This window comes from Argopecten irradians, chromosome 16 (assembly GCF_041381155.1).
Source record: "Argopecten irradians isolate NY chromosome 16, Ai_NY, whole genome shotgun sequence".
Classification (NCBI taxonomy): domain Eukaryota; kingdom Metazoa; phylum Mollusca; class Bivalvia; order Pectinida; family Pectinidae; genus Argopecten; species Argopecten irradians.
Window position 1 is genome coordinate 22,150,207 of NC_091149.1, and position 27,414 is coordinate 22,177,620.

Below are 27,414 nucleotides of genomic sequence, written 5' to 3' on the forward strand. Positions count from 1 at the left end.
AAAAATTAAAAAAAACTCATGAAGTATATAAAAATAGTTTATTTTCATTTCAGCAGTTGGTATAATTATACAATAACAGATCAACAACTTCTAAACAATCACAACTTCATTTAGCACAAGCAGTACAAGCTCACTGATGATAATAAATCAAGGAAAAGACAAAAAAGGACTCATAAAGATGATTTGTGGATCTCAATCATTATATCGGTATTCTAATTATCAACAAAATCAATTATCCCAAAGTATGAAACACATTTTTATCAGACATGATTTGTTAGATAATTAATAAATAGGAGATATAGGTCATTTTATGGTAGGGTAAATTGATAATGTTTATCTAACCAAAATGGTATTTTTTCAGATCCGCTTTACAGCCTATCGTTAAACAACTATTCAATAATAGATGATGATTTACGTTGAGCTTATAACAACAGTACAAATAATAGCACAACCCATTGGGGAAAAATATGGAATAGGTATCAAAATAAACTAAACAATAAATAGAAATGATCCAGTGTTCATAAATACGACAATATAAATGTATCTATAGTAAGAATAGCCCAGCAGTTTTTCACCAAACTTGACCAGGATAATGGGCCGCTGGTAAATATGAATGGCACATACACAAAGTTTGATGGTTTATAAATATACGTGGCAGGCAAATGGTTGTTCTTTAATAACAAAAACAAAATTAATGATTTTTTAATTTGCATTTTTTATGATGAATGCAAGGTCAAAATTAAAATGTAACTCTTAAGCTGACAATTCAAATCTCAAACTCAGTATCTGTGCAGGTGTTTTTACTCCAATTTCGAGCAGAAAAATTCTTTAAACTTATATTAAAATACAGATGCCAAAATTACGAATTTTTTGAAATACATAGCTAATTATTACATAATTATGTGAATATCTTTCAGAGTTATAATAGCTGAAGATCATCACCTAACATTGGGGAGGTCAACGCAAAAACTGACCGAGGTTATACAACCTCTGGGTTTTAGGATGCATTTCTATGATTCATATTACTATACAATTATCGAAGTATTTTCAGGTGGATACCGTGAGTTATCAACCCAAGTAAGTGATATATCCCGAGGCTGGAGGTCGAGGGTTATATCATTTTCGAGGGTTGATAACTCACCGTATCCACCTGAAAATAGGTTGATAACTGTTTTATTATATGACATTTACAGGATATTAACCCGGTTCTTCAAAAAGACTTGACTACAATAAACAGGATATTTGCAAACGTTCCTTTTACAAAAGTAGTTTATCTATTACATGTAGTATATGGTAAATATCCAAATGCTTCTTGCTAATGTTTTAAACTAGTAAAACTGAATTATTTTATCACTGCATCATCTTCCCGTCTGGCATTCTTGAACGTTTTCCATAAATTGAAGTTTGCAGTTGATCAACGTTGATCGCAGTAAACTTGCTGCCTTCCGCCAAATATGTTGCCGACTAAGTATAATGACATCACAATAAATTAATCCGACGTCATTGAATAAGGAAACTCCCGTTACGCTATATTTGGGTACAACTCGACGTCAAAAGTGATTATGACGTCACATCTAAAGGGAGTTTCCCTCAATCTATTTTTGACACAGGTTACTGCACTGGCGAGAGGTATCTGGACTGAGTCCAGTAACCTCACGTGCTTTTCGCCGCCGATTTTGGGGTTGATATCGCAGTTTATGAATACTTCTGAGAAACGTATCGGCCAATCAAAATACAGCAAAAACACCAGTCATATAATAAAGTGTTATATTTATCGTTCTGCATTTATGAGGGCAGTGTCCAAAATCAGGTAATAATTTCTACCTTGGAAAGAATATCACTGTGCAGATTTTTCTATTCATAATGTAAACCAACTGTTGGTTAAACTGTGGGTAAATGGTATCAACAAACTTAAGCTGATAAAAAGACATCCTCAATGTTCCAGGGGTAACTATCGTTGACATTTTATATCCACCCCTGGACTAACTCATAGTAAAACGGGAGGCAGATCAGGAGAAAAAAACTAACCATTCACAGGCCTTCAGAGGTCAGAGATTACAGAGAAAGTGACACCCAGCATCAAAGCAACACAGTCAACCACAGTGTACTATTATACAACACAGTCAACCACAGTGTACCATTATACAACACAGTCAACCACAGTGTACCATTATACAACACAGTCAACCACAGTGTACCATTATACAACACAGTCAACCACAGTGTACTATTATACAACACAGTCAACCACAGTGTACCATTATACAACACAGTCAACCACAGTGTACTATTATACAACACAGTCAACCACAGTGTACTATTATACAACACAGTCAACCACAGTGTACCATTATACAACACAGTCAACCACAGTGTACTATTATACAACACAGTCAACCACAGTGTACTATTATACAATTCCTTTGATGTACATCAAAGGATCAAATCACCTGTGTCTACTCTGTTGCCTCCAGTTTTACTACGAGATAGTCCAGAGATAGATATAACATCAGTGATAGTAATCCCTAGAGTATCGAGGATGATTAAAAGACGGCCCATAGAAAAACATGGTATCAGTAAAAACAATTTGTATGATCATATCACAGCTGTAGCAGGCGAAACAGAACACATCAAACATTATGTTTTAGAGGTATACAGAGTTCTTGGTAAAGCTTCTGGATTTGTGTGCTCTTTGTCGAGGATCCACACAATTATCGGGCCCCAAGATCATGAAGTTAGACCTAACCACTCACAGATGGCATTAGAGAAAGTTGCATCATTTTTGATTGGCTGAGCAGAATATGACTTACAGATGACATTAGAGAAAGTTACATCATTTTTGATTGGCTGAGCAGAATATGACTTACAGATGATATTTGATAAAGTTACATCCTTTTTGATTGGCTAAGCAAAATTTAAGTCAAAGATTGTTTCACGATCCCGAAGCTAAAAAGTAATGAATACATCAGGTAGTTTTGATCAATGACATTATTGCCTTTTAAACAACGCAATTAATTGGTTTTGAATAATCAGGAAATGCATTGTGGGTAGCTCTATAGATTCACTCACACAAAACTCCACTTTCAACAGATACGGAAACCAGATTCCAAGGTCACGAAACAAACTTAAGTCTAAAACAGTTTAGACTTAGCCAATCATAAATGACAGTACAAAACATTATGCCATATTTCATTGGTTATGTAAAACTTACCACTGTAAGTCTAAGACTTTTTCAGAATCCTGGAGCCAGGTAGACAACCAACAAAAACCCTGATAAAATGGATGTAAATGATTTGTATACATTTGTCCAAGAAGTGGATGTTTTGCAGTAACTGACAAAATCGATGTAGACTACAGTATAAAATGAGTCTGTAGCTTATGAAATGGATTAAGGTAGTTCCAGATGAATCAGCTGTATACTATATTCACAGATCTGTCCTTAGAGGCGTGCATCTGTTTTAGTTTCTCCATCAGGTTGTGTATCAGCCCCGCCTGTTTTGTCCGTAACTTCACCTCACGACTTACATTTTTCTCTATGTTTGATTCCAATCGAACTATGATTTCCAATGAGTTTCCATCCTCGTGCTTCCATTTTATCTCGGAATATTTGAAACTGTGTAACATTACCTACAAGTGATAAAAAAACAGCTGTGTAAAAAAAAACTTATTTGTAACAAATTCCTGGAATTTCTTTATTCTTCACTTTAATGTTTAGCACGAAAAGCACTAAAATATGATTATCGTTAAAAAATGTACGTTTGCAGTACTTTACAGCCGATGAGAATTTGCGAAAATAAATTGCACAGAACAGTATAATAATAGCTTTGAAATTGTAAAGCACAAAATCAAATCTCTGTGAAAAGTTGTTAGGTCTGAAAGTCATTCTTCCCTAAAGACACATTTGAGCTCTTCTAGTTCAAAGAATAGAATAGCTCATTATGACTTATCAAGGGAGAATGAGTTAATGGCTGTTTATTTGTATACAAACCAGTAATAACTTACCCCGGTCTGGGAGTTGATAATATGTATGCCAACATCATTTACACCGATATGACAGGCAGTCTGACCTCCCTGTTATAGAACAAACATATGTATACCATACTGTTAATGGGACTATTTCCATGTAATTCAATTTGGGATTGTACTTAAATGGATAGGAAGACATACTTCAGTACTTCTATTGCGCAAAGCATTGGAGTAGTCACAGGTTAATAACAGAATTAGACGGAAGTCTAGCACTTTTTAGAGCAATCTATCGCCTACTGTGTTGATATGAAAATCTTCGGACTTAATTTTATCTTAAGATTTCCAAAATAAATTTTGGCAAAACAAAAAAGTGTCTGGATTCTTGCTTCGTTGCACATTTCCGTACAGCAAAGCAGTAAGGATTCACCATTTTATGTGTACATACACTTTACATCCTAAACATGATTGGAAGTTTTTGATCATTGGAAGTTTTTGATCATTGGAAGTTTTTGATCATGTCTGGCAGCCATGAAAGCAGAGATTTATCGATCATACAGTCATATAAAACTGTGTAACATTAATTTATAAAAGGGATTAATAAACCAATGACAGACAATATCCACTTACTTTGCCTTGACTAGTAAGGAGCATTCCTCTAAAGAACGCCGACCCATAAACTGTAAGGTGCCTACAGTAATCCAGAAACTGACGCTTAAGGGCCTGAAATCATATGGAAAATAAAACATGACACATAGACATTTAAAATTTCTGTCTTTTTTTTTTAATTGAGTAATAAATTATACTAAATTTTGTATGAAAATGTTCTGGTTGGGAGGCAGTTGTTTTTAGTGACTGATTTTCCTGACCAATTTCAATTAAAGGCCCACTACCTTTCCGAAACGGCTTTTAATTTTTAAAATGGGAAGGGAATGTAAAACAAGATCGATATTTTTGTAAAGTCTTAAAAATTATTAACTTACCGTTAATACTACATTTAACATTACCTTCTGAACAATTTGATTAATATAAATAAAATGTTTATTTTCATAACGCGGGTCGTATTATGTTTCCCGCCGTCGTCCTAAATACTGCGCGGTAGTTGACTATCACTGCGCCAGACAGCAAAACAGCGAATTGACTCTCCACTGTTTTCATATGTTACTCAGGAAATCTTGCATATGTTTGGTGTCGTAACCTTATTTTAGGTCATCAGTATGCATTTTCTGATGTTATTAATGTTTTTTAAGAAACCTTTATATTTTGCTCCTGAAAGGTAATGGGCCTTTAATAAATGTTACAGCATAACTCTCCATAAATAATATGGAACAGAATGATGTTTACCAATTGAATTACAAAAAGGATTATACTTGCCTGATCTCGCTGTTCCTGCGTGCTGTGTCGACCCTCCATCGTGTCTGCCAGACGAGGACAAAATTCCTTGTAGTGGTGGAGGATTCTTGAGGCCCAGTTACTGCTCTTAGCCTTTAACATTGGTCCTGGTACCAGCTTTTGTAGGCTTTTACTGTAAAGGTCAAAATATAATGCATGTACTATTCATTGTTAATATAAAATTGTATATGGATGTTAAGTTAATCCTATACAGGAAATTCTGCCATTGCAACCAACATCATATTCTGTCTTTGCTTATAACAGAGTTACTTAGTGACATGACACTTGCCTAATTTACATACTTAGTCACATGACTCTTGGCTAATTAACATACTTAGTCACATGATACTTGGCTAATTAACATACTTGGTCACGTGACTCTTGGCTAATTTACATAGTCACTTGCCTCTTGGCTAATTAACATACTTATTATTAACGTGACTCTTGACTAATTTACATACTTAATGTCATGACTCTTGGCTAATTAACATACTTGGTCACGTGACTCTTGGCTAATTTACATACTTAATGTCATGACTCTTGGCTAATTTACATACTTAATGTCATGACTCTTGGCTAATTAACATACTTGGTCACGTGACTCTTGGCTAATTAACATACTTATTATTAACGTGACTCTTGGCTGATGCTGAGTCGAACTCTCCCCTCTGTTCCTTGTAGATGAGAATAGAGGCGAAGGTGAGGACGTCCTGATCTTTACATGGGTACAGAGCCTGGATATAGTTGTTGTAAGCCTCGTGGAACAGAATGTGTACGGCCTGTGGGTGGTTCACCTACGTTAAAATACATAATGTAATTATAATTGTTCACATACTTGGACTTAATAAGTGACCAGGCTCCGAATTTCAAAACAACAATTGAAACTTAAGTCAAAACTTAAGTTTTCCTCCTTACATATGCTTTAAGGTCAGTTTTTGAGAAATCAGGGTCATCTCTTGATTACCCTGTAGTAAAAGAACAAGTGAATGTATATATACAATTGTATCTTAATATTTAAATAACAGGTAGGAAGTAAAAGGACTTGGAGCTATAACTGAAAAATGTAATCAAGGTTGGAAAATCGTTCATGAGTTTTCTCTATTATTCAAATACCCCTTTTTCCTCTTTGAGCCCAATTTTTGCATTACGTCGCCATCTAAACTCTGGGACATCATTATCAGGATTGGCATCTGTCAGCATCTTCACATTTCTATTCCACAGCTGAAGTTCATTCATGGGACAGTGGTCTGGTCTCAGCTGGAGCTCTGAAGAATATAAGATTCTAATTATCACATGTAGAATGTAAGAATCTGTTTATGACATGTAAAATGTAAGATTCTGTTTAACACATGTAGAATATAAGATTCTGTTCATCAAATGTCAACTGTAAGAATTAGTTTTTTTCACATGTTGAATTAAAGATTCTCTTAATCAGATAGAATTGTTAACCATGACAATATGTAAGAATAAGTCAGTTATATGATTTTTTTTTTTACATTAACTGATTCTACTCTGTCCTGTCATAAGACACTAATATCCTCATCTTGAAATATGGATCTAACACAGTGGGGACATTGAAATTATTTAAATCTTATTCTTATCAGTCAGAAGTTTGTTTTTTAACAATTGGGATGAGATTCACAAATACTTGCAGACAAAAGACACAGATCAAAGAAAAATGTTGATTATTCAATCCTATTTCTTGAGTGATGTTTGGATTATAAAATTGAAAAATGAAATACTGTTAAAATAATACTTTCATCTTAGATTTTAAATTGAAAAGTGAAACATTACCTAAACTTTTTGAGCAGATCCAGATGGTGAAGATTTCACAGAAGACTTCATCAGACATATTATATTCCTGTGGAAATAAGAAACATTCAAATTGGTCACTCATGGGGGAAAATAATGAAATTATTAGATCTGGCCCTATACTCTTGAAACAAACTTTTAACTCAAAAACCGAGCGAAGCGAATTTCTTTTATATAATTACATAATGAGTGAAATTTTTTAGTTTTGACTTCAGTTAGTGTCTTTTTGTTTCAAGAAATCGGCTACAGGTGGTCATTTCATGAAATATTCAACAAAATAACTGCACTTTAAAATTTGTTATTCAGGAATTTCTTTGGTGTTTGTCTTCCTACATTGACAAACAAGTATTTTTAACAATTCCATTTCAGTGCTTCAGACCATAGTAAGTAATGACTTTACTTTCAATTTGATAGAAAAAATTAAATTTGAAAGACAAATGAATCAATAGTAAAAAAAAATTTGGTGTAGTAGTAAAATCTCCTAACAATTATGGTCATATAAGGACATGACAGACCTAGATGGTGAAGGAAAGCCTGAGCACCCAGAGAAAAACTACTGACCAGTGATCAGTAAATTGAAACTGTGCTCCACATGGGATTTAAACTCCTGAGGTGGAGAGCTTGTGTGATAATATTTCAGGACATCTTAACAACTAGGCCTCTGTAAAGTGAAAAATAGAAGCCTGTGTATGTGCTATAAATAGACATGAGTAATCAGTTTATGGCGTCTCACCCTGAAGAGCTGAAGGTTCAGTTGTTGGACCGTTGTGTTTAATCCGTTTACAAGCTTTAGCTTCTTTTTGGCCTTATCAGTGAGGCAGATCTCAATCTCCTGGGTCTAGGAAACAAAATTCCACATCAAACAGGAAACAATATATAATATTTACATTGCCATTGCACAGTAACTATGCGTTGCTACTAAGTCCAATATCTGATAATTTCAAATATCAACATTGTCAGTTAGGCTCGGCATACTAATACCTTCGTCAGAGTTCAAGAGGTCACGAAAAGACTGGGTTTAAGTCTATGTGATAATTCACTGAAAGAATGTTAAATATTCTTTAACTTGATCAGTATGAAAATATATTCTAATTAAAATACCTTTAATGGATTGGAATGCTGTACATGTAATTATCTTTGTTTATCCCCTTTATTGACAGGACTATCTGATCAACTGTAATTGTTTAGTCTGTTGTTCATGGCAACACACCAGAAGCCAATGGCATTCACAATTCTCTATGTGGACAAATAAATTTTATTTTTGTACTTCATTTTTTACTAATTTTCTCTTTAAACCAGGAATGACTATAAATGTAAATATAAGCACAACAACCAATGCTTCAATGTAAACTCAAACTGGAGAATGTTAATCTTAGGGTACTTGATTTTGATGATGTCCAGTTAAGTTCCTCATATGTTTCTGAGCCCAGTATATAAACATACATTAGAAGTTGATGCTGCCCTGATGAGGTTGCGGATATGTTTTTGGGCCCAGTACATACACTTACATTAGATTTTGATGCTGCCCTGATAAGCTTCCCTATATGTTTCTGGGCCCAGTAGATAAACTTACATTAGATTTTGATGCTGCCCTGATAAGCTTCCTGGTATGTTTCTGGGCCCAGTATATAAACTTACATTAGATTTTGATGCTGCCCTGATAAGCTTCCTGGTATGTTTCTGGGCCCAGTAGATAAACTTACATAAGATTTTGATGCTGCCCTGATAAGCTTCCTGGTATGTTTCTGGGCCCAGTAGATAAACTTACATTAGATTTTGATGATGCCCTGATGAGCTTGCCGATATGTTTCTGGGCCCAGTAGATAAACTTACATTAGATTTTGATGCTGCCCTGATAAGCTTCCTGGTATGTTTCTGGGCCCAGTATATAAACTTACATTAGATTTTGATGCTGCCCTGATAAGCTTCCTGGTATGTTTCTGGGCCCAGTAGATAAACTTACATTAGATTTTGATGCTGCCCTGATAAGCTTCCCTATATGTTTCTGGGCCCAATACTGCGTCTCCTCACAAAGATTTAGAGCCGTCTTACCCCGTCTGTCCTGGAGGTCCTGTGTAAATACAAAATAAAATCAATTCAGTGTAAGGAAATAATTGCATTTTTCATTTTAATTTTTTATTCAAAGGGATACAGGTTAAATTTCAATGTCCAATTTGCATTTATACTTCCTACGATGATATATGATATGATATATGATATTTGATAATGATATATTGCTTGTGTTGATATTTGGGTGACGTTAGTACTTACTGTATTGATATGTGGGTGCTGTAGTAACGTCTCCGCGACATGAACATGTCCGTACATAGCAGCTAAATGTAGGGCTGTAGCCTTGCTGTCGGTTCTAGCATTTGGGTTCGCCCCGACTCGTAACAGCAACTGAACCGCCTCCTGGTGACCATTCCTACAATGAATCATAAACAAAAAATAACATCTATACTGGTAAAATAAATTGTATTGTTTAAGGCCCACTTCCTTTCCGAAACCAAAAATTAAGTTTCTTAAAAACATAAATAACATAAGGAAATACATATCGATGGCCTAAAATGAGATTACAATACCAAACAAATGCAAGATTTCCTGCGTAAACTATGTTTACAGTGAAGATTCATTTCGCTGTTTTGCCGTCTGGCACTGTGATAGGCAACTAACCCTCGGTAATTAGGACGACAGGGAGAAAACATAATAGACCCACGTTATAAAAATTAACATTGAATTTATTCAAATTACATTGTTCAAAAGGTGATGACAGGTGTAGTATTAACGATAAGCTAATAACGTTTGCGACTCTACAAAATTAACAATCTTGTTTTACATTATGCAATTTTAAACATTAAAAGCTGTTTCGGAAAGGTAGTGAGCCTTTTAGGACAAAAATCAACATATTGTTGGAATTTATTTTGTAAAACTGTAATCAGTAGAGGACAATCTTCTTGTCATTGATTAAATCATTAGCTACAATCAATCTCTGGAATTTATCTTCTAGTTTCTCTGATGAGTTCTAGCATGGGGAAGTTGATCTGTCAGATATACAATAATAACATATCCCTAACATATTCTGTCTAAATGCTTATCAAAGAGTTATTTCCCATGAGCAAAATTTACGTTGTTTTTACTGAAAGATATAAAGTTTCTCGCTCACAGAATAGTTTCAAAACAATTAATATCTACCCACAAGGGTATATAACTCTGTAATATGTAACTACAAAATACAAAAGAAATTTATAAAACATATGATGATGTAGTACTTACGCTGATGCATAGTGCAATGGATTGAAGTGTTTGATGTCGGTGTCGTTAACGCGGAACCCTCGGCTAATGAGCTCCATTATCACCTCACAGTTGCCTTCCGCCGCGTACTTGTGAAGTTGGAACTGATCATCCATACTACTGACAAGTGTACCAATGCCAGTCCTGTAACACCCAAACAGGATTTCTATACTACTGACAAGTGTACCAACCCTATAACACCCAAACAGGATTTCTATACTACTGACAAGTGTACTAGTCCTGTAACACCCAAACAGGATTTCTTTACTACTGACAAGTGTACCAATGCCAGTCCTGTAACACCCAAACAGGATTTCTATACTACTGACAAGTGTACCAATGCCAGTCCTGTAACACCCAAACAGGATTTCTATACTACTGACAAGTGTACCAATGCCAGTCCTGTAACACCCAAACAGGATTTCTATACTACTGACAAGTGTACCAATGCCAGTCCTGTAACACACAAACAGGATTTCTATACTACTGACAAGTGTACCAACCCTGTAACACCCAAACAGTCACTATCATCAGACAATACTAGTACAATGTGTATACAGTCACTATCATCAGACAATACTAGTACAATGTGTATATACTGTCACTTTCATCAGACAATGCTAGTACAATGTGTATACGGTCACTTTCAACAGACAATGCTAGTACAATGTGTATACGGTCACTTTCATCAGAAAATGCTAGTACAATGTGTATACGGTCACTTTCATCAGACAATGCTAGTACAATGTGTATACAGTCACTTTTATCAGACAATGCTAGTACAATGTGTATACGGTCACTATCATCAGACAATGCTAGTACAATGTGTATACAGTCACTTTCATCAGAAAATGCTAGTACAATGTGTATACGGTAACTTTCATCAGACAATACTAGTACAATGTGTATACGGTCACTTTCATCAGACAATACTAGTACAATGTGTATACGGTCACTTTCATCAGACAATGCTAGTACAATGTGTATACAGTCACTTTCATCAGACAATGCTAGTACAATGTGTATACCGTCACTTTCATCAGAAAATGCTAGTACAATGTGTATACGGTCACTTTCATCAGACAATGCTAGTACAATGTGTATACAGTCACTTTTATCAGACAATGCTAGTACAATGTGTATACGGTCACTTTCATCAGAAAATGCTAGTACAATGTGTATACTGTCACTTTCATCAGACAATACTAGTACAATGTGTATACTGTCACTTTCATCAGACAATGCTAGTACAATGTGTATACTGGCACTTTCATCAGACAATGCTAGTACAATGTGTATACGGTCACTTTCATCAGACAATGCTAGTACAATGTGTATACAGTCACTTTCATCAGACAATGTTAGTACAATGTGTATACTGTCACTTTCATCAGACAATGCTAGTACAATGTGTATAGTCACTTTCATCAGACAATGCTAGTACATTGTGTATAGTCACTTTCATCAGACAATGCTAGTACAATGTGTATACTGTCACTTTCATCAGACAATGCTAGTACAATGTATATACTGTCACTTTCATCAGACAATGTTAGTACAATGTGTATACGGTCACTATCATCAGACAATGCTAGTACAATGTGTATACAGTCACTTTCATCAGACAATGTTAGTACAATGTGTATACTGTCACTTTCATCAGACAATACTAGTACAATGTATATACTGTCACTTTCATCAGACAATGCTAGTACAATGTGTATACAGTCACTTTCATCAGACAATGTTAGTACAATGTGTATACTGTCACTTTCATCAGACAATACTAGTACAATGTGTATAGTCACTTTCATCAGACAATACTAGTACAATGTGTATACTGTCACTTTCATCAGACAATGCTAGTACAATGTGTATACTGTCACTTTCATCAGACAATGCTAGTACAATGTGTATAGTCACTTTCATCAGACAATGCTAGTACAATGTGTATACAGTCACTTTCATCAGAAAATGCTAGTACAATGTGTATACGGTAACTTTCATCAGACAATACTAGTACAATGTATATACCGTCACTTTCATCAGACAATGCTAGTACAATGTGTATACGGTCACTTTCATCAGACAATGCTAGTACAATGTGTATACAGTCACTTTCATCAGACAATACTAGTACAATGTGTATACGGTCACTTTCATCAGACAATGCTAGTACAATGTATATACTGTCACTTTCATCAGACAATGCTAGTACAATGTGTATACAGTCACTTTCATCAGACAATGCTAGTACAATGTGTATACTGTCACTTTCATCAGACAATGCTAGTACAATGTGTATACAGTCACTTTCATCAGACAATGCTAGTACAATGTGTATACAGTCACTTTCATCAGAAAATGCTAGTACAATGTGTATACGGTAACTTTCATCAGACAATACTAGTACAATGTATATACCGTCACTTTCATCAGACAATGCTAGTACAATGTGTATACGGTCACTTTCATCAGACAATGCTAGTACAATGTGTATACAGTCACTTTCATCAGACAATACTAGTACAATGTGTATACGGTCACTATCATCAGACAATACTAGTACAATGTGTATACAGTCACTTTCATCAGACAATGCTAGTACAATGTGTATACTGTCACTTTCATCAGACAATGCTAGTACAATGTGTATACGGTCACTATCATCAGACAATGCTAGTACAATGTGTATACTGTCACTTTCATCAGACAATGCTAGTACAATGTGTATACTGTCACTTTCATCAGACAATGCTAGTACAATGTGTATACAGTCACTTTCATCAGACAATGCTAGTACAATGTGTATACAGTCACTTTCATCAGACAATGCTAGTACAATGTGTATACTGTCACTTTCATCAGACAATACTAGTACAATGTGTATACGGTCACTTTCATCAGACAATGCTAGTACAATGTGTATACGGTCACTTTCATCAGACAATGCTAGTACAATGTGTATACAGTCACTTTCATCAGACAATGCTAGTACAATGTGTATACAGTTACTTTCATCAGACAATGCTAGTACAATGTGTATACAGTCACTTTCATCAGACAATACTAGTACAATGTGTATACTGTCACTTTCATCAGAAAATGCTAGTACAATGTGTATACTGTCACTTTCATCAGACAATGCTAGTACAATGTGTATACTGTCACTTTCATCAGAAAATGCTAGTACAATGTGTATACTGTCACTTTCATCAGACAATGCTAGTACAATGTGTATACAGTCACTTTCATCAGACAATACTAGTACAATGTGTATACTGTCACTTTCATCAGACAATACTAGTACAATGTGTATACTGTCACTTTCATCAGACAATGCTAGTACAATGTGTATACTGTCACTTTCATCAGACAATGCTAGTACAATGTGTATACAGTCACTTTCATCAGACAATGTTAGTACAATGTGTATACAGTCACTTTCATCAGACAATGCTAGTACAATGTGTATACAGTCACTATCATCAGACAATGTTAGTACAATGTGTATACTGTCACTTTCATCAGACAATACTAGTACAATGTGTATACAGTTACTTTCATCAGACAATGCTAGTACAATGTGTATACAGTCACTTTCATCAGACAATACTAGTACAATGTGTATACTGTCACTTTCATCAGAAAATGCTAGTACAATGAGTACAATGTGTATACTGTCACTTTCATCAGACAATGCTAGTACAATGTGTATACAGTCACTTTCATCAGACAATACTAGTACAATGTGTATACTGTCACTTTCATCAGACAATGCTAGTACAATGTGTATACTGTCACTTTCATCAGACAATGCTAGTACAATGTGTATACAGTCACTTTCATCAGACAATACTAGTACAATGTGTATACAGTCACTTTCATCAGACAATGCTAGTACAATGTGTATACAGTCACTATCATCAGACAATGCTAGTACAATGTGTATACTGTCACTTTCATCAGACAATACTAGTACAATGTGTATACAGTCACTTTCATCAGACAATACTAGTACAATGTGTATACTGTCACTTTCATCAGACAATGCTAGTACAATGTGTATACAGTCACTATCATCAGACAATGCTAGTACAATGTGTATACAGTCACTTTCATCAGACAATGCTAGTACAATGTGTATACAGTCACTTTCATCAGAAAATGCTAGTACAATGTGTATACGGTCACTATCATCAGACAATGCTAGTACAATGTGTATACTGTCACTTTCATCAGACAATGCTAGTACAATGTGTATACAGTCACTTTCATCAGAAAATGCTAGTACAATGTGTATACGGTCACTTTCATCAAACAATACTAGTACAATGTGTATACAGTTACTTTCATCAGACAATGCTAGTACAATGTGTACACGGTCTCTTTCATCAGACAATGCTAGTACAATGTGTATACTGTCACTTTCATCAGACAATGCTAGTACAATGTGTATACTGTCACTTTAATCAGACAATTTAGTACAATGTGTATACTGTCACTTTCATCAGACAATGTTAGTACAATGTGTATACAGTCACTTTCATCAGACAATGCTATCAATGATTCATAATAGCATAGTGTTGTATTATTAGCAGTGCCAAAAATGACATCGAACATTGATTGTACACTTTTACACCTTTTTGTACTGATGTTACCTGGTCATTTGTCTGATGAAGGTGCACGTGATATAGTGTACAAGTTGTAATAATCACCAAAACATCACACACAAAATATTTACTGCTTGTATAACAATATTCTTATATAATTAATTTTTCATTTTTCTTTGTTTTTATACTAAATCTGGCATTCTGATTGGCTGATTCTTTTTTTTCTCCATACCATAATAAATAGAGTGAAAATTACAGGAAATACAACTTTAATTGTCACAGGAGTTAAATTTGAAAAACAATGGTACCCACCCTTCGATTGAGCTTGTGTCACTACTTCTTCTGGAGTCATAGTCTGGCGGAGTAGACGGCCAGTAGATATTCCTAACAAAATTATTTACCTGCAAAAATGGTAATCAAGTAAAATTAATATACAGGTAGTACCTTCTTCCACAGTTTGCCATTTGCTTTAAAATGGGAATAATTCATGTGCCATGTGATACCCGATAATGTTTGTGCAGGAGTAGTATCTCCAGTGGTAATGGACTGTAACTCTTTGTAATCCTCTCGCTGAAATTACGTTAGGGTTGGATATCATCTTTTGATGTCATTCCATCACCAATAGAAACAATTGTCGCATACAAACGTTATCGGGTATCACATGGTACAAGAATTATTTCCATTTCAACAAAGTTTGACTATAAAATGAAAAAGAATCAATTTGTGTTTGTTTTTTTAAACTAAAATTTACTTCCTCACGGATTCACCCCTTCGCAAACTCATTTTATTTCATACCATAAAGAAATTCAAAAATAGAGACATCAATGCTTAAATTTCGCATATGACTTACATTTGTTTTATAGGGCATTTGTGACCCAAAAATAGGATTGATCACAACTATATCACATTTCTCTATGGCCAGTTCTTTGGCGAGTGCTTCATTGGCCGTCAGTCTAATATCGTCTGGCGTGTCATCGACGATGATTCCGTTGGACTCCGGAGATACTTCATGGCGACTGGGAAGGAATGCAGGATTGTTGATGCTGAACTTGATGCGGTAGTCGGCTCGGTTCTGGAAAAGGATGTCGAGTGAACCAGGCCTGGAATGTTTTTCTTTCAGCCAACTGTGTAATCAGAACAAAACAGGAATAAGTACATTATCAAACGCTCAATCATATTTTTCCTTCTTTCTTTGTTTTTTCTGATGTCAAGATATGATACATTTGATATGAAATTAATAATAATTTACCTTCAAATGTCCACAAGGCTTGTTTCTATGAAAAACAATAAACAATAAACATATACAGAATATACCATTTTCAAATCAATTATCGCCCCTACCTAAAAGTGCCCCTCCACCTTTCTGGCATCTCAATGTCACTTACATAACTGAACCTAACTGGAAAAAAAACTTTGTACATTTCTCTATTTGATTTCTTTTGTGACAGAATGTTCAAAATCACAATGATATTCACTGTATTGTTATATATTGTATGCAAGCAAATGTGTACTGCAGTTTTCTCTTTCAAAGATATTTAATCACTTCCTGCTGAATATATAAACCAGATAACATTTTCCGAGCAAGACTACCGTTCAGGTGTAACTAACCTTTCTAGTTGGGAGATGAAAGTCTGTGTGGGAGGCGGGTAGTTGGTCATGCCATTATTCAGTGTCTCCACCATTGTGTCCAGAGAGAAAAATCCAGGACTATTCGGAGATTTCTCAACAAACACCTTATTCAGCTTGTCTGTAAATAAACAATAATGTTGGTCATTAAGAAAAAAAGACTGTACATAGGTTATCCATGATAAATGTATTTTGTCCTTTTTCTAGAGAATAGTTATCTATTGTGATTCCATCATTTTTAAGCAAAAAATATGATGTTACTCTAAAAGAAAGTACACAATGTGACAATCAGTACCTCACGTAAGGGGCAGATTACTCTGTAAGACACAAATACAGAATAATGATTATAAATAATGATTTTAATCTTTTGCTTAAATAATGAACTTAAATTTACAATCGTTTCAACTCCCATGCAGAAAGCTTGACCTAGGTATAGAGTAAGTGATATTCAATAGATCATCTGCAGCAAAACATTTAAATACAATTTACTTATAGGAAATTTGTTGAGTTTTGTCAATCTCATTTTACTATAATATTATGAAAATTATCAACTGTGAATTTAATTGGCCTTAATCACTAATTAAACTGTATCATATATACATTACTGTGACAAATCTTGTCAAATATCTCATTTTACATTGATGCATAATTTACAAAAGAATTATCATTATTATTTTAATACAAAAATTTTCATTATTAAACAAATTCTGGTCGATAAAACTGTACCTCTGGAATTCACTGGCACACAATACAAGTAAAATTTGGAGAGTGAGACACGATGATCTCGGCTGTTCCATGGAATCAAAATGGCTCGCTCTCCTAACGAGAAAAAAAAAAGTCATCATTAATACACATCATCGGTCAATTTTGATCAACATTGCCACATAAAAATTACAAAGACATCTTGGTTACCATTTTAAGAAGAACACGTCGTTGACATGTTATTATGATATATTCACTTATCATTAAAGCCACAATATACATAACTATCAACAGAGAGTCAAGTAAGAAATGAAAAAAGAATATTTCTTAATAACTTTGGTACAGTAGTTGTTGAAAGTTGACACTTGTAAAATTTAAACATGCATTCATTTTAAACTGGCCATGGTCGTCATGGAAGTCACGATTATTGCAGAACCGAGGTCGGAAAGTTCATGACCGGTTCTCAGAAGAGTTCAGACGGACATAACTTTGTTACGATAGTCACATGACGTTCTCGGCAAGGGCATAACAATGTCAGCTAACATTGGCTTATTGTTTGACTAAAATGGGACCCATCAAGCAATGTTCAATATTTTGTTGATTCTTCTAAATCATGAAAAAAAATAAGACAGATAAGGATATTGGGATTTTAAACAACACATGTTACTAGATACAAACTGGTATTTGTACTATATTCTTTAAACAGAATAAAAATTGAAAACTGTTATTTTGGTATTTCTGAGCACCTAAAATAGTTTGCAACTATTTTGAGAACTTACAAGAACCCTTCAAACATATGGAATTGAATATTAATTTTGCCAGTATTGCAATATTAATATATATAATGTGATCTACAATTTTACACCTTTAATTTTAGTTAGTATGACATCTAGCTTAAACCCAATGATATTTTTTTACCAATGCATATATGTGTGTTTGTTCCAATGATTCACACAACTTAAAAACTAATAATACAACTTTTTCCTTGGATTCACGGTGTAGTCTATGCCATTATCCTTCTATCAATTTAAGTTTAATGTCAAAAATAAATCTAGAATTATGTCAAGAAAACCTGTTTTGCTGATAAATGAAGATTATATTTGTTTCAGCATCGTTTTTTCCTTAATTTTATATCAAAATAATTCCTACCCCTTACCCTACACCCTATAGTTTTTATTTCCGACCCTAGCTATTTTATCACACACTTTTTCAAAACCAAAATGTTGTGTATGAAGTTTTCAACTTAGATTTTTACGCATGCTTTAAGTTTATCCAAATAAAGTTCAATTACTAATATGGTAATGAGAAATAAAAGACTTCTAGCTAGCCTAAAACCTGAAAGACAACTTACATGTATTATTAAATTACTTTTTAATGTAGTTATAAAGCCACTTTACCCCTCCCTCACCCCTCCTAAAAAAAAAATATTTCGTTTTTTCTCAAAATAAAATAAAAAAATAAAATAAATAAAAATCCCGACCCGACCTACCCTATTTTTTTTCACTCATGTAACCTGAAACACACATAATTTTTTTGTGGCCTTATATGAGTCTAAATTATCAGTCTAAATTTCAGATCTCATAGCTGGACAATTTTCATACAGCATTACAGGAAACAAATTATTTGATTTGGCCTAACCTTTGATTCCGCTATGTTCCCCTTCAGTCAACCTGTGTAAATTGCATTTTCAGAAAAACGTCAATTATTTGATTTGGTCTTACCTTTAATTCCACTATGTTCACCTCCTGTGAGTCTGTATAGATTGCCCAGCACTTCATCGCGGGGCTCCTCCCCAGTGTTGGTGAGCGGGAATGTTGGCAGATATTTTGTTGGCTTACTCTTATCACCCGTTGTCGGCTTGTGATCAAGGAGCAAAACATTGTATAATTTGGACCGGTAGTCATGATTACCAATGTTCTGTTTCGGTTGCAGGACAACAAGTATTATCTCCATTAGAATCATTAAGTGTCTATTGAGTCGATGACTTTCATGTTTACTACATTTTTGTTGATATCAGTTTTGTATACACTCTGTTAATCACTTAATCAGGAGAAAAGAACATCACTCATCAATGAAATTCCTCTGAAACACATTTTAGCATCCATCAGGCATCACAAGTTCAAATTTTAAAATCTTGACTTTATGGCAAACGTTTTTTGATCACATTATTGTTGACCCTGGAATAAAACAAAATGTATGAATTTAGTCAGACATATTATAAACAAGAGGCCCAGAGGGCCTGTATCGCTTACCTGGTTTTTTGTTACCATATTTCACCGCAAATAAGACCCCTCCCGCAAATAAGACCCCCCACCTATTTTGACACTCTTGCAAAAATGTGCGTTTCCTTTCAGACTTACGTTACAACTGCCCTAATATTGTTTAACAAATTATATTTTAATTTGTCATAACATTTGATTTAATTTTACTCATGCGTCTTCATTATTATTATAAATACTTGAACATCTTGCTATTACCCATCTGTCATACGACTGTTACAACGATGACAGGACATTAAAAAATTCAAGATGGCGACCTCATAGATCGTTGTTATCAGGCGGGTTGTCCGCAAATAAGACCCCCCACCACTTTTGACCTTTATTTCTTCTCTGGGAGGGGGGTCTTATTTGCGGTGAAATACGGTAGTAATTATCACAAGACTCTGACAATTAGAAAAATAAGCAAAATTGACTCCCAAAGTTTAATTTTGAATCACAACTTTATAATGATGCTATTGATACCATACAAATATGCTATCCAATACATAGGTTCAGAGACAAAGTAATTTATATGAAAGTAGTAGCCTAATTGACCTTTTTGACCTCGCATCTATTGCCCCCAGTGGTCAGCCCTATCATTTGTACAATTTCAAATCCCAAACCTATAAGGATGCTACCATTGCATTATAAGTGCTCTTCCATTCTTAGTTGCAGAGAAGAAGTCGTTTATATGGAAATAGCTAAATTAACCCCTTTTGACCCCACCCTTCAGGCCCCCGGGGGGTCAGCCCCATCATTTGCAAAATTTTGAATCCCCACCCTATAAGGATGCTACCATTGCATTATGGGTGCTATACCATGCTTAGTTTCAGAGAAGAAGTCGTTTATATGGAAATAGCCAAATTGGCCACTTTTGACCCCGCCCCTCAGGCCCCCGGGAGGTCAGCCCCATCATTTGTACAATTTTGAATCCCCACCCTATAAGGATGCTACCATTGCATTATGGGTGCTATCCCATGCTTGGTTTCAGAGAAGAAGTCGTTTATATGGAAATAGCCAAATTGACCCCTTTTGACCCCGCCCCTCAGGCCCCCCGGGGGTCAGCCCCATCATTTGTACAATTTTGAATCCCCACCCTATAACGATACTACCATTGCATTTTGAGTGCTATCTCTTGCTTAGCTTCAGAGAAGAAGTCGTTTTTATGGAAATAGCCAAATTGACCCCATTTGACCCCGCCCCTCAGGCCCCCAGGGGGTCAGCCCCATCATTTGTACAATTTTGAATCCCCACCATATAAGGATGCTACCATTGCATTATGAGTGCTATCCCATGCTTGGTTTCAGAGAAGAAGTCGTTTATATGGAAATAGCCAAATTGACCCCTTTTAGCCCCGCCCCTCAGGCCCCCGGGGGATCAGCCCCATCATTTGTACAATTTTCAGTTAGTAGCCCATAAGGATACTACCAGTCAAATTTTGTTGAAATTCGACCAGCGGTTATGGAGAAGAAGTCGATTGTTGATGGACGCTGGACGCCAGACGACAGACGCCGGACGCTGCAGTATCCCATAAGCTCACCTCGGTCCTTCGGACCAGGTGAGCTAATAAGTAATTGAAATAAGGATAAAGATATATGAATACCAAAATCTTAACACAGTTTCAACTGGGTTATTTTCATTTAAAAGGTTCAATGGACTAGTGGTTGAAAATTATTTTGTAAAAATAATTATCTGGAGAAAATGTAGCGACCAGACTGAGATTCGAACCCAGGACCATCCGAACACTAGCTGAGTGCTCTACAGACTGAGCTGAGCAACCTGGTCACCGATGATGGACCCAGTCCAATCCCGCTTCATTATTAAGGTATAAGTGCAGATTTTGATTAATAAAGGCCTATGAAATCACCAGATTTGTTATTGCTTCACAAACGCTAATATGAGTCCACCTAACTTTTGCAGTTTTTGTTACAATTGGTGGCAGCGGTGGGATCAGCCCGCGGTTTTTAGCTACACAAGTATTAAAGCACAGATATTCTCTGTTCGTATTGTACTGTACTGTTCGCTCAACGATATATTATTTGATAAAAAGGAACACAGTTCTACAATTCTTTTTACTGTAAATTACAAAGCAATATGATTATTATTCAATATTATTATTTATATCTCCAATTTTTGGGACCCCTCCTTCACCCCTATACCCCCACAAATATTAACATCCTGCAGGTAGGGCGTTAGAGTTGTACCTGCTGCCCCTATTGCATGATCGTAAAAGGCGGCTAAATTTAGGATCTTGTCTTTTCTCTTCTTCCTAACTGATTTTATCTTTCCTAATGCCTCCCTTGGCACCGCCTCACTTTTGGCCTTGAGTTGAGCGTTTGCCCCTGTGAGGAAGGCTCTGGGTTCTGTCCCCTGGTCGAGACACACCAAAGTCTATAAAAGTGTTAGTTTCTGCTCCTGCTTTGCGCTCAGCATACATGGAGTAGGACGACTGGTTTGCCCGTTGTCAGTATAATGTGACCGGGTGGGGTGTGTTTCTTGGTGTCTTCGACGGCATGCTTCAGTGATATAGCACTATAAAAAGGGCAACAGTTCCACTATACAAGACGACACAACATGAATATATCGCAGTCTCCCAAAACACGCACCTCGCGCAACATACACGCAACACACCGCATACATGGGAGGCCATCCTTACATGACCATAGCTGTTAATAGGACGTTAATTAATCAAATAAACAAAACAAACATTAACACCACCTGGTCTGTAGTAAATTACATTTTTAGAGTCAGAACTTCAAGCTTCTGTGATTATAAAGAAGCATATCCTGAACACCGAATATTAATCTACTTTCTTGTAATCATTCATACGACATGTGACATATGAATTGATCTTTATAAAACATGTCGATAATAATTACTTTATAATTCCCCACACCCAAAACGTCATCAACTTTTACAAATTTTGAGGAAATCATGAAGAGAAAGTTGTAAACAAAACATTTAAAAAGCAGATCTTCAGTATACTTACGGGACTTTTGTAGGTCATTGGTTGGAGCAGAAGTTGACTGGCTGTTAGTTTATCACACAGATATATTTTTCGGTGATTTTAAGCAATGCTTCACCTACAAATGTAACACATTTCCTCCATGGAAAGGAAGATGGAAGACTTGGAATACACAGGGAGAATTGATTATAGATTTAGATCTAATTACATTAAAATTAATGTTCCCGGTGGTAATATAACCCATGAATATTTAATCCTTCTCTAAGTAAAATTAAATAAATGCAATCTTATATGTATTTATATAGATTCTTGCTGTATTTCAGCAAGATTTAACTTTATCATTTTAATAGTTTCCATGAAAACGAACTGCTCCCTGAGACGGAAGTAGATTCGAGGTCAAGGACGATTTCGGGTCAAGAAATCTGAGGTGATCTGTCAAAAGGATGGTTTATCGTGTTTTGTTCGTATGTTTACATAAGTTGTCATAAGTGTCATTATCACAGGATGGGATGTCATATATACCAGGCACCTTTGTGAAAACGGTAGGGTATATTATTTATGTTTTATTTATTATTTGGTGTTTATATTACTGGAATGATATGATACTTTTTCACAAAGTGGCTGTCAAATTCAACATGTACAGTTCAAATCGAGTTTCAAGGAAATTGTCTTAGGCCTAGGCCTATAAATTTACAGCCAGTCACGTGCTGGGCTTGTGGTCAGCTGATTTAATTTCTTTATTCTTTGTTATAAGTTAATATTTTTATCTAATTTACGCGTACATGCAAATGTATATAACTGATGAAGTTGCTAGACACAGGGTTCAATGCCATTCAGGAGATCTCTGAACACTAGCTGGATGCTTTACTAATTGAGCTACATGATTACCGATGATTAACATTGTCCAGTCGGCGGCACTATTGGCGGGGATGGGTGTCCGAGTGGTTAAATTGTTCTGTATTATTTACCACAACTATGCCCTCCACTCTAGGTTATGAGTTTGAATGATCCCACGTGGACAGTTATCCAGGTATATATAAAATGACCGCTGGTCAGTGGTTATCGAGCTTCCCTCCACCAACATGCCTGGCATGTCCTTAAATGACTCTGGCTGTTGATTAAGATGTTAAATTAATAAAACTAAACCAAGTGTAACAGGGCGAGGGTACATTTACGTAGTGTGCTGCCAGCCGTCTCGAACCCATGACCCGGATTTATTGGTCCATTACTGCAGAAATAGCGAAAGTTGAAAAAAATGGTCAGACATTCAGACCAGCAAGGACTGTGAGTAACCCGGGCCGAACAAGATTTTTGCTAAACATTAGTGTGAATATCTTAAGTAAAGATAAATTCCTGCTATTAGTATCCAGGCAGTTGTTTTCATGATTATCTTATGCAGTTTACGTTTTTGCCAGGTTCGGTACCTGCGTAATACTTCAGAGATGCCATTTTTACCGACATCCGATACTCAATAATTGCCGGACGGTCGGTCCAGACCGGATTTTAAAAAAGGCGGTCTGAGTCAAATTTTGCTGGACATGTCTGTCGGACCGGTAAATTTTGCGATGTCTGGTTGCTCTACCAACTGAGCTAAAGGGAAATTCCCCTAGCGCAAAGCTAGAAGGCTATTTACTATTGCTATTTACAATTAAAGCCTGCTACATCTCCACTCCTTTCTCAAGGTCTTCGACCTCAAACACACAAGACCTTTAGCTACTGTTGTAGCCAAAAATATATATTTTACATTTGTGATGAATTTTCCAACAGTGTAATACCTTTTCGGCTACAACAGTTGCATGCTAACGAGACCTTCGACCATACCATTGGTATCTTTTTGAGTTTGCAACAGGAAATTAAAGGAAAATATTTAAAACAGACTTGGAAATGCATATATATACTTACATTATTTATTTTCATTTTTTATTAATTTCAATCAAGGAACAATTCCATCATTGGAATTTGGCTTGGATAAGTTTTGTTTAAGACCTGTCAAATTTAAATAATGGCAAAAAAATGAAGTACCTAGGGAAAGCAGTGAGCACTGCATTCAATCTGATCATCATGCAGGTGCTTTGAAACAGTTGGGTGCTTATTAGAGTATTAGGTTTCATGGTCACCTGAAAACTGGAAGATGGTGCATTTAGATATTTGTATAACTATAAAGTATAACAAGTTCCCTGGTATGCCATTTAAGTGATTTAGAAAAATAATTTCACAATTTTACATTTTATTCATAAAATAGTGAAAGTTTGAAAAAAAACTTAATTGATAGCTTTGTTTTGATGCTTAAACTTGAATCAGTTATATCCCCTGACTCTGATTTCTCGAAACAAACTTAATAATTAGTCAAAAACTGACTTAAGTCATACTTTTTCCTTTAGTACGTTAAAGAAGGAGAAAAACTTAAATTTTGACTTAAATCTGTATTTTTGTTTTGAGAAATCGGCACTAGGACTACCATTATTTACGGGTGTGTTATCTCCCCTGGACTACTGTTGGTCCATTTTGGGTGGATTATCTCCTCTTGAATACTATTGGTCCATTATTTATGAATAGGTTATCTCCCTTGATCTACTATTGATCCATTATTTATGGATGAGCTATCCCTCCTGGACTATAGTTGGTTAATTATGAATGGATTATCTCCCCTTGAATATTGTTGTTCCATTATTTACAGTCACCAGGGAAACACTTCCTGTCCTGCCCCTACATGTATCAATGTATTGAGCTATTCAGTATGACAATGTATATCTATTTCCAGGTATTCCCTGCCAAGATCATCCATACAATTACTGTATGGTATCAGAGGTGAAACTGGGTCAACCCTCAACAGTCCGGACGGAGCAGTGACATACATGTACTCATACCACACAGATATAGGTTGTCAAGAACAGGAAAAAAAACCTTGTTTAATATTGCACAATTCCCAGCCTTAATACACCAAGCACCTGCTTATCTGTCCCTGCAGTAAAGAGCTACGTTACAATGCCATGATAACCTTTTACCTCCACCAGCTGCCTCACCTGATTAATTCAAAGTCATTATCGATAGTCCATGTCCTCACATAATTACTACAGGCTTTCTATGTGGACAGATAGGAACATGAAAATGCATCTTCTTAAATACCCATGTTCTGTGAAAGAAGCATGTAAACTCTGAATTGTAATAGAAAGTGATTTACATTATTAAAAATTATGTTGTGTGTAAGTGTTTGTTTATAGAGATGTCACCATCTCTCGACCTTTATGAAAAAAAATGTTAGAGATATTTAGTGAAAACGATGACCAGTATTATGAATTACCTATCTCATCCTGGTGTTTTGAACACCTAAAACCAGGCAGCTTAATATGATCAGCTTCCAACCAAATACAGTTGAAGAAACTGAATTCCGCTCGCACCAATTCTTACTCCGCAGTACCAGACACCTTTATAGTCATCTCAGAGATGGCACCTTCACTCAGTCGTGTGTTTTTCAGTCGGAGAATCGTGGAAACCCAAACATGACTAGAACTAATGACGACCTCTACGCCTCCGTACATGTGGTATCTACAGGTAAGGGACAGTATACGGTATATCAGCCCGCTGTTAAATATGCAGGGTCACATCCCAATAGACTCTGCAATTCGATGGCTCATTTGGGCTCTAACAGTCAAATCGCTGGTGATGGGGAGTCATCAAAGCAAGAATTATTGAGGAGTTTTAAACATCACATCAGTAACTTGTCATCAGGAAAATCTACGAACAAGCTTGCACCGAATGACTCTGAGGATAGACAACATTTCACTGCTTCACAGAAGGAGAACAGAGAGACAAGACGGAATGGTTTTAGAGACCTTCATGATGATAGAAAGAAGAAAGGAAGAATGAGGAATGAGAAGAAGACAGATGATACAATGTGTGCCTGTAAATCCTACCATACTCACACATTCTCCAAACCAGAATTCTTCCGAACCTCTGATGATGGTAATGTTGAATTTGAGGTGTCACTTTCTCAAATACGCTCCAACTTAGTGGAGGCCAATGAAAAGCATTTGATCATATGTAACACATTCTGGAGGCCTTTTCTGGCTATAAGTGAGTTTCAAGATGGAGATAATGTTGTGCAATTTAGATCCCTTTGGCATGATGAAGGGAATTTGAAGGAACTTCTCCGTGAAGGAATACAGAATACTGTGTTAAGAACAGCCATATCAGATCTTACACTAATGGCAGTGTCGATTGGACCTATACAGCTTCTCAAATCTCTGATAGATCTGTCACTTGTGCGTAAGTATTAATTTATCTATAATCATGATAACATTATTATAAATAACTTCTGGTGTATCTTTCAGCTGGTTCTTTGAAAAACTAATTTTCAAAATTAATTGATATAAATTTCATTTCCAAATTTGAAAATGAAGATATAAACAAAATTGCAGTATGTTTGTGTCTCTTAAGTTCAGTGTGGCACTGTGCAGTGTGTGTACTGACATTCATTCACAATGAACTTGATCACCTCAAGGTCAAGTGTCAAAGATATGACCCAGTACGTATATGAAATATTTCAAAAATTATAAAATACTTGATTTTGCATTATAATGTGTTGTTATAATTTACTGTATACTGTTTCTTTATCGTAACAAACCAATAATTATAAAACAAAATGTTCCTCATTTCATTATCAATTTGATCTATATTGTGTCCTTCATTGTAATGATCTATATTGTGTATACCTTCATTGTAATGATCTATATTGTGTATACCTTCATTGTAAAACAAAATGTTCCTCATTTCATTATCAATTTGATCTATA

At 35.5% G+C, this 27,414-nt stretch overlaps 2 protein-coding genes across 3 annotated transcripts in view; one reads left to right on the forward strand and one right to left on the reverse strand.

Moving 5' to 3' along the window:
- Window positions 1–21: 21 nt before the first annotated feature.
- On the reverse strand, window positions 22–26,060 carry LOC138310230 (krev interaction trapped protein 1-like). 2 transcript variants are annotated; one of them, XM_069251347.1, is made up of 18 exons: window positions 25,924–26,060; window positions 22,647–22,740; window positions 19,121–19,576; window positions 17,424–17,516; window positions 16,680–16,818; window positions 15,922–16,195; window positions 15,384–15,472; window positions 10,441–10,602; window positions 9,439–9,592; window positions 9,131–9,238; window positions 7,901–8,005; window positions 7,150–7,216; window positions 6,469–6,620; window positions 5,977–6,149; window positions 5,338–5,488; window positions 4,594–4,686; window positions 4,003–4,071; window positions 22–3,627 (listed from the first exon to the last, which is right to left on the reverse strand). In XM_069251347.1, exons 3-18 carry the CDS (start codon window positions 19,359–19,361, stop codon window positions 3,409–3,411), a joined length of 2,289 nt encoding a protein of 762 aa, XP_069107448.1. In that variant the 5' UTR covers window positions 19,362–19,576; window positions 22,647–22,740; window positions 25,924–26,060; the 3' UTR covers window positions 22–3,408. The 2 variants fall into 2 exon arrangements, with proteins under 2 accessions (XP_069107448.1, XP_069107447.1); XM_069251346.1 differs by lacking the exon at window positions 25,924–26,060 and having other exon boundaries at window positions 22,647–22,811.
- The window catches only part of LOC138310101 (uncharacterized), a 38,490-nt gene continuing 37,045 nt past the window's right edge, over window positions 25,970–27,414 (forward strand). Inside the window, 1 exon segment of the mRNA XM_069251235.1 lies at window positions 25,970–26,888. Coding sequence (XP_069107336.1) covers window positions 25,970–26,888 — 919 coding nt within the window.

Coding starts and splice junctions, on each gene's coding strand:
- LOC138310230 (XM_069251347.1), bottom strand. CDS start 19,361: ATGATTCTAATGGAGATAATACTTGTTGTCCTGCAACCGAAACAGAAC. Junction 15,473..15,921: donor AAATGCCCTATAAAACAAAT/GTAAGTCATATG, acceptor CCATTTTTGCAG/GTAAATAATTTTGTTAGGAA. Junction 9,593..10,440: donor CCATTGCACTATGCATCAGC/GTAAGTACTACA, acceptor GATTCATTGTAG/GAATGGTCACCAGGAGGCGG.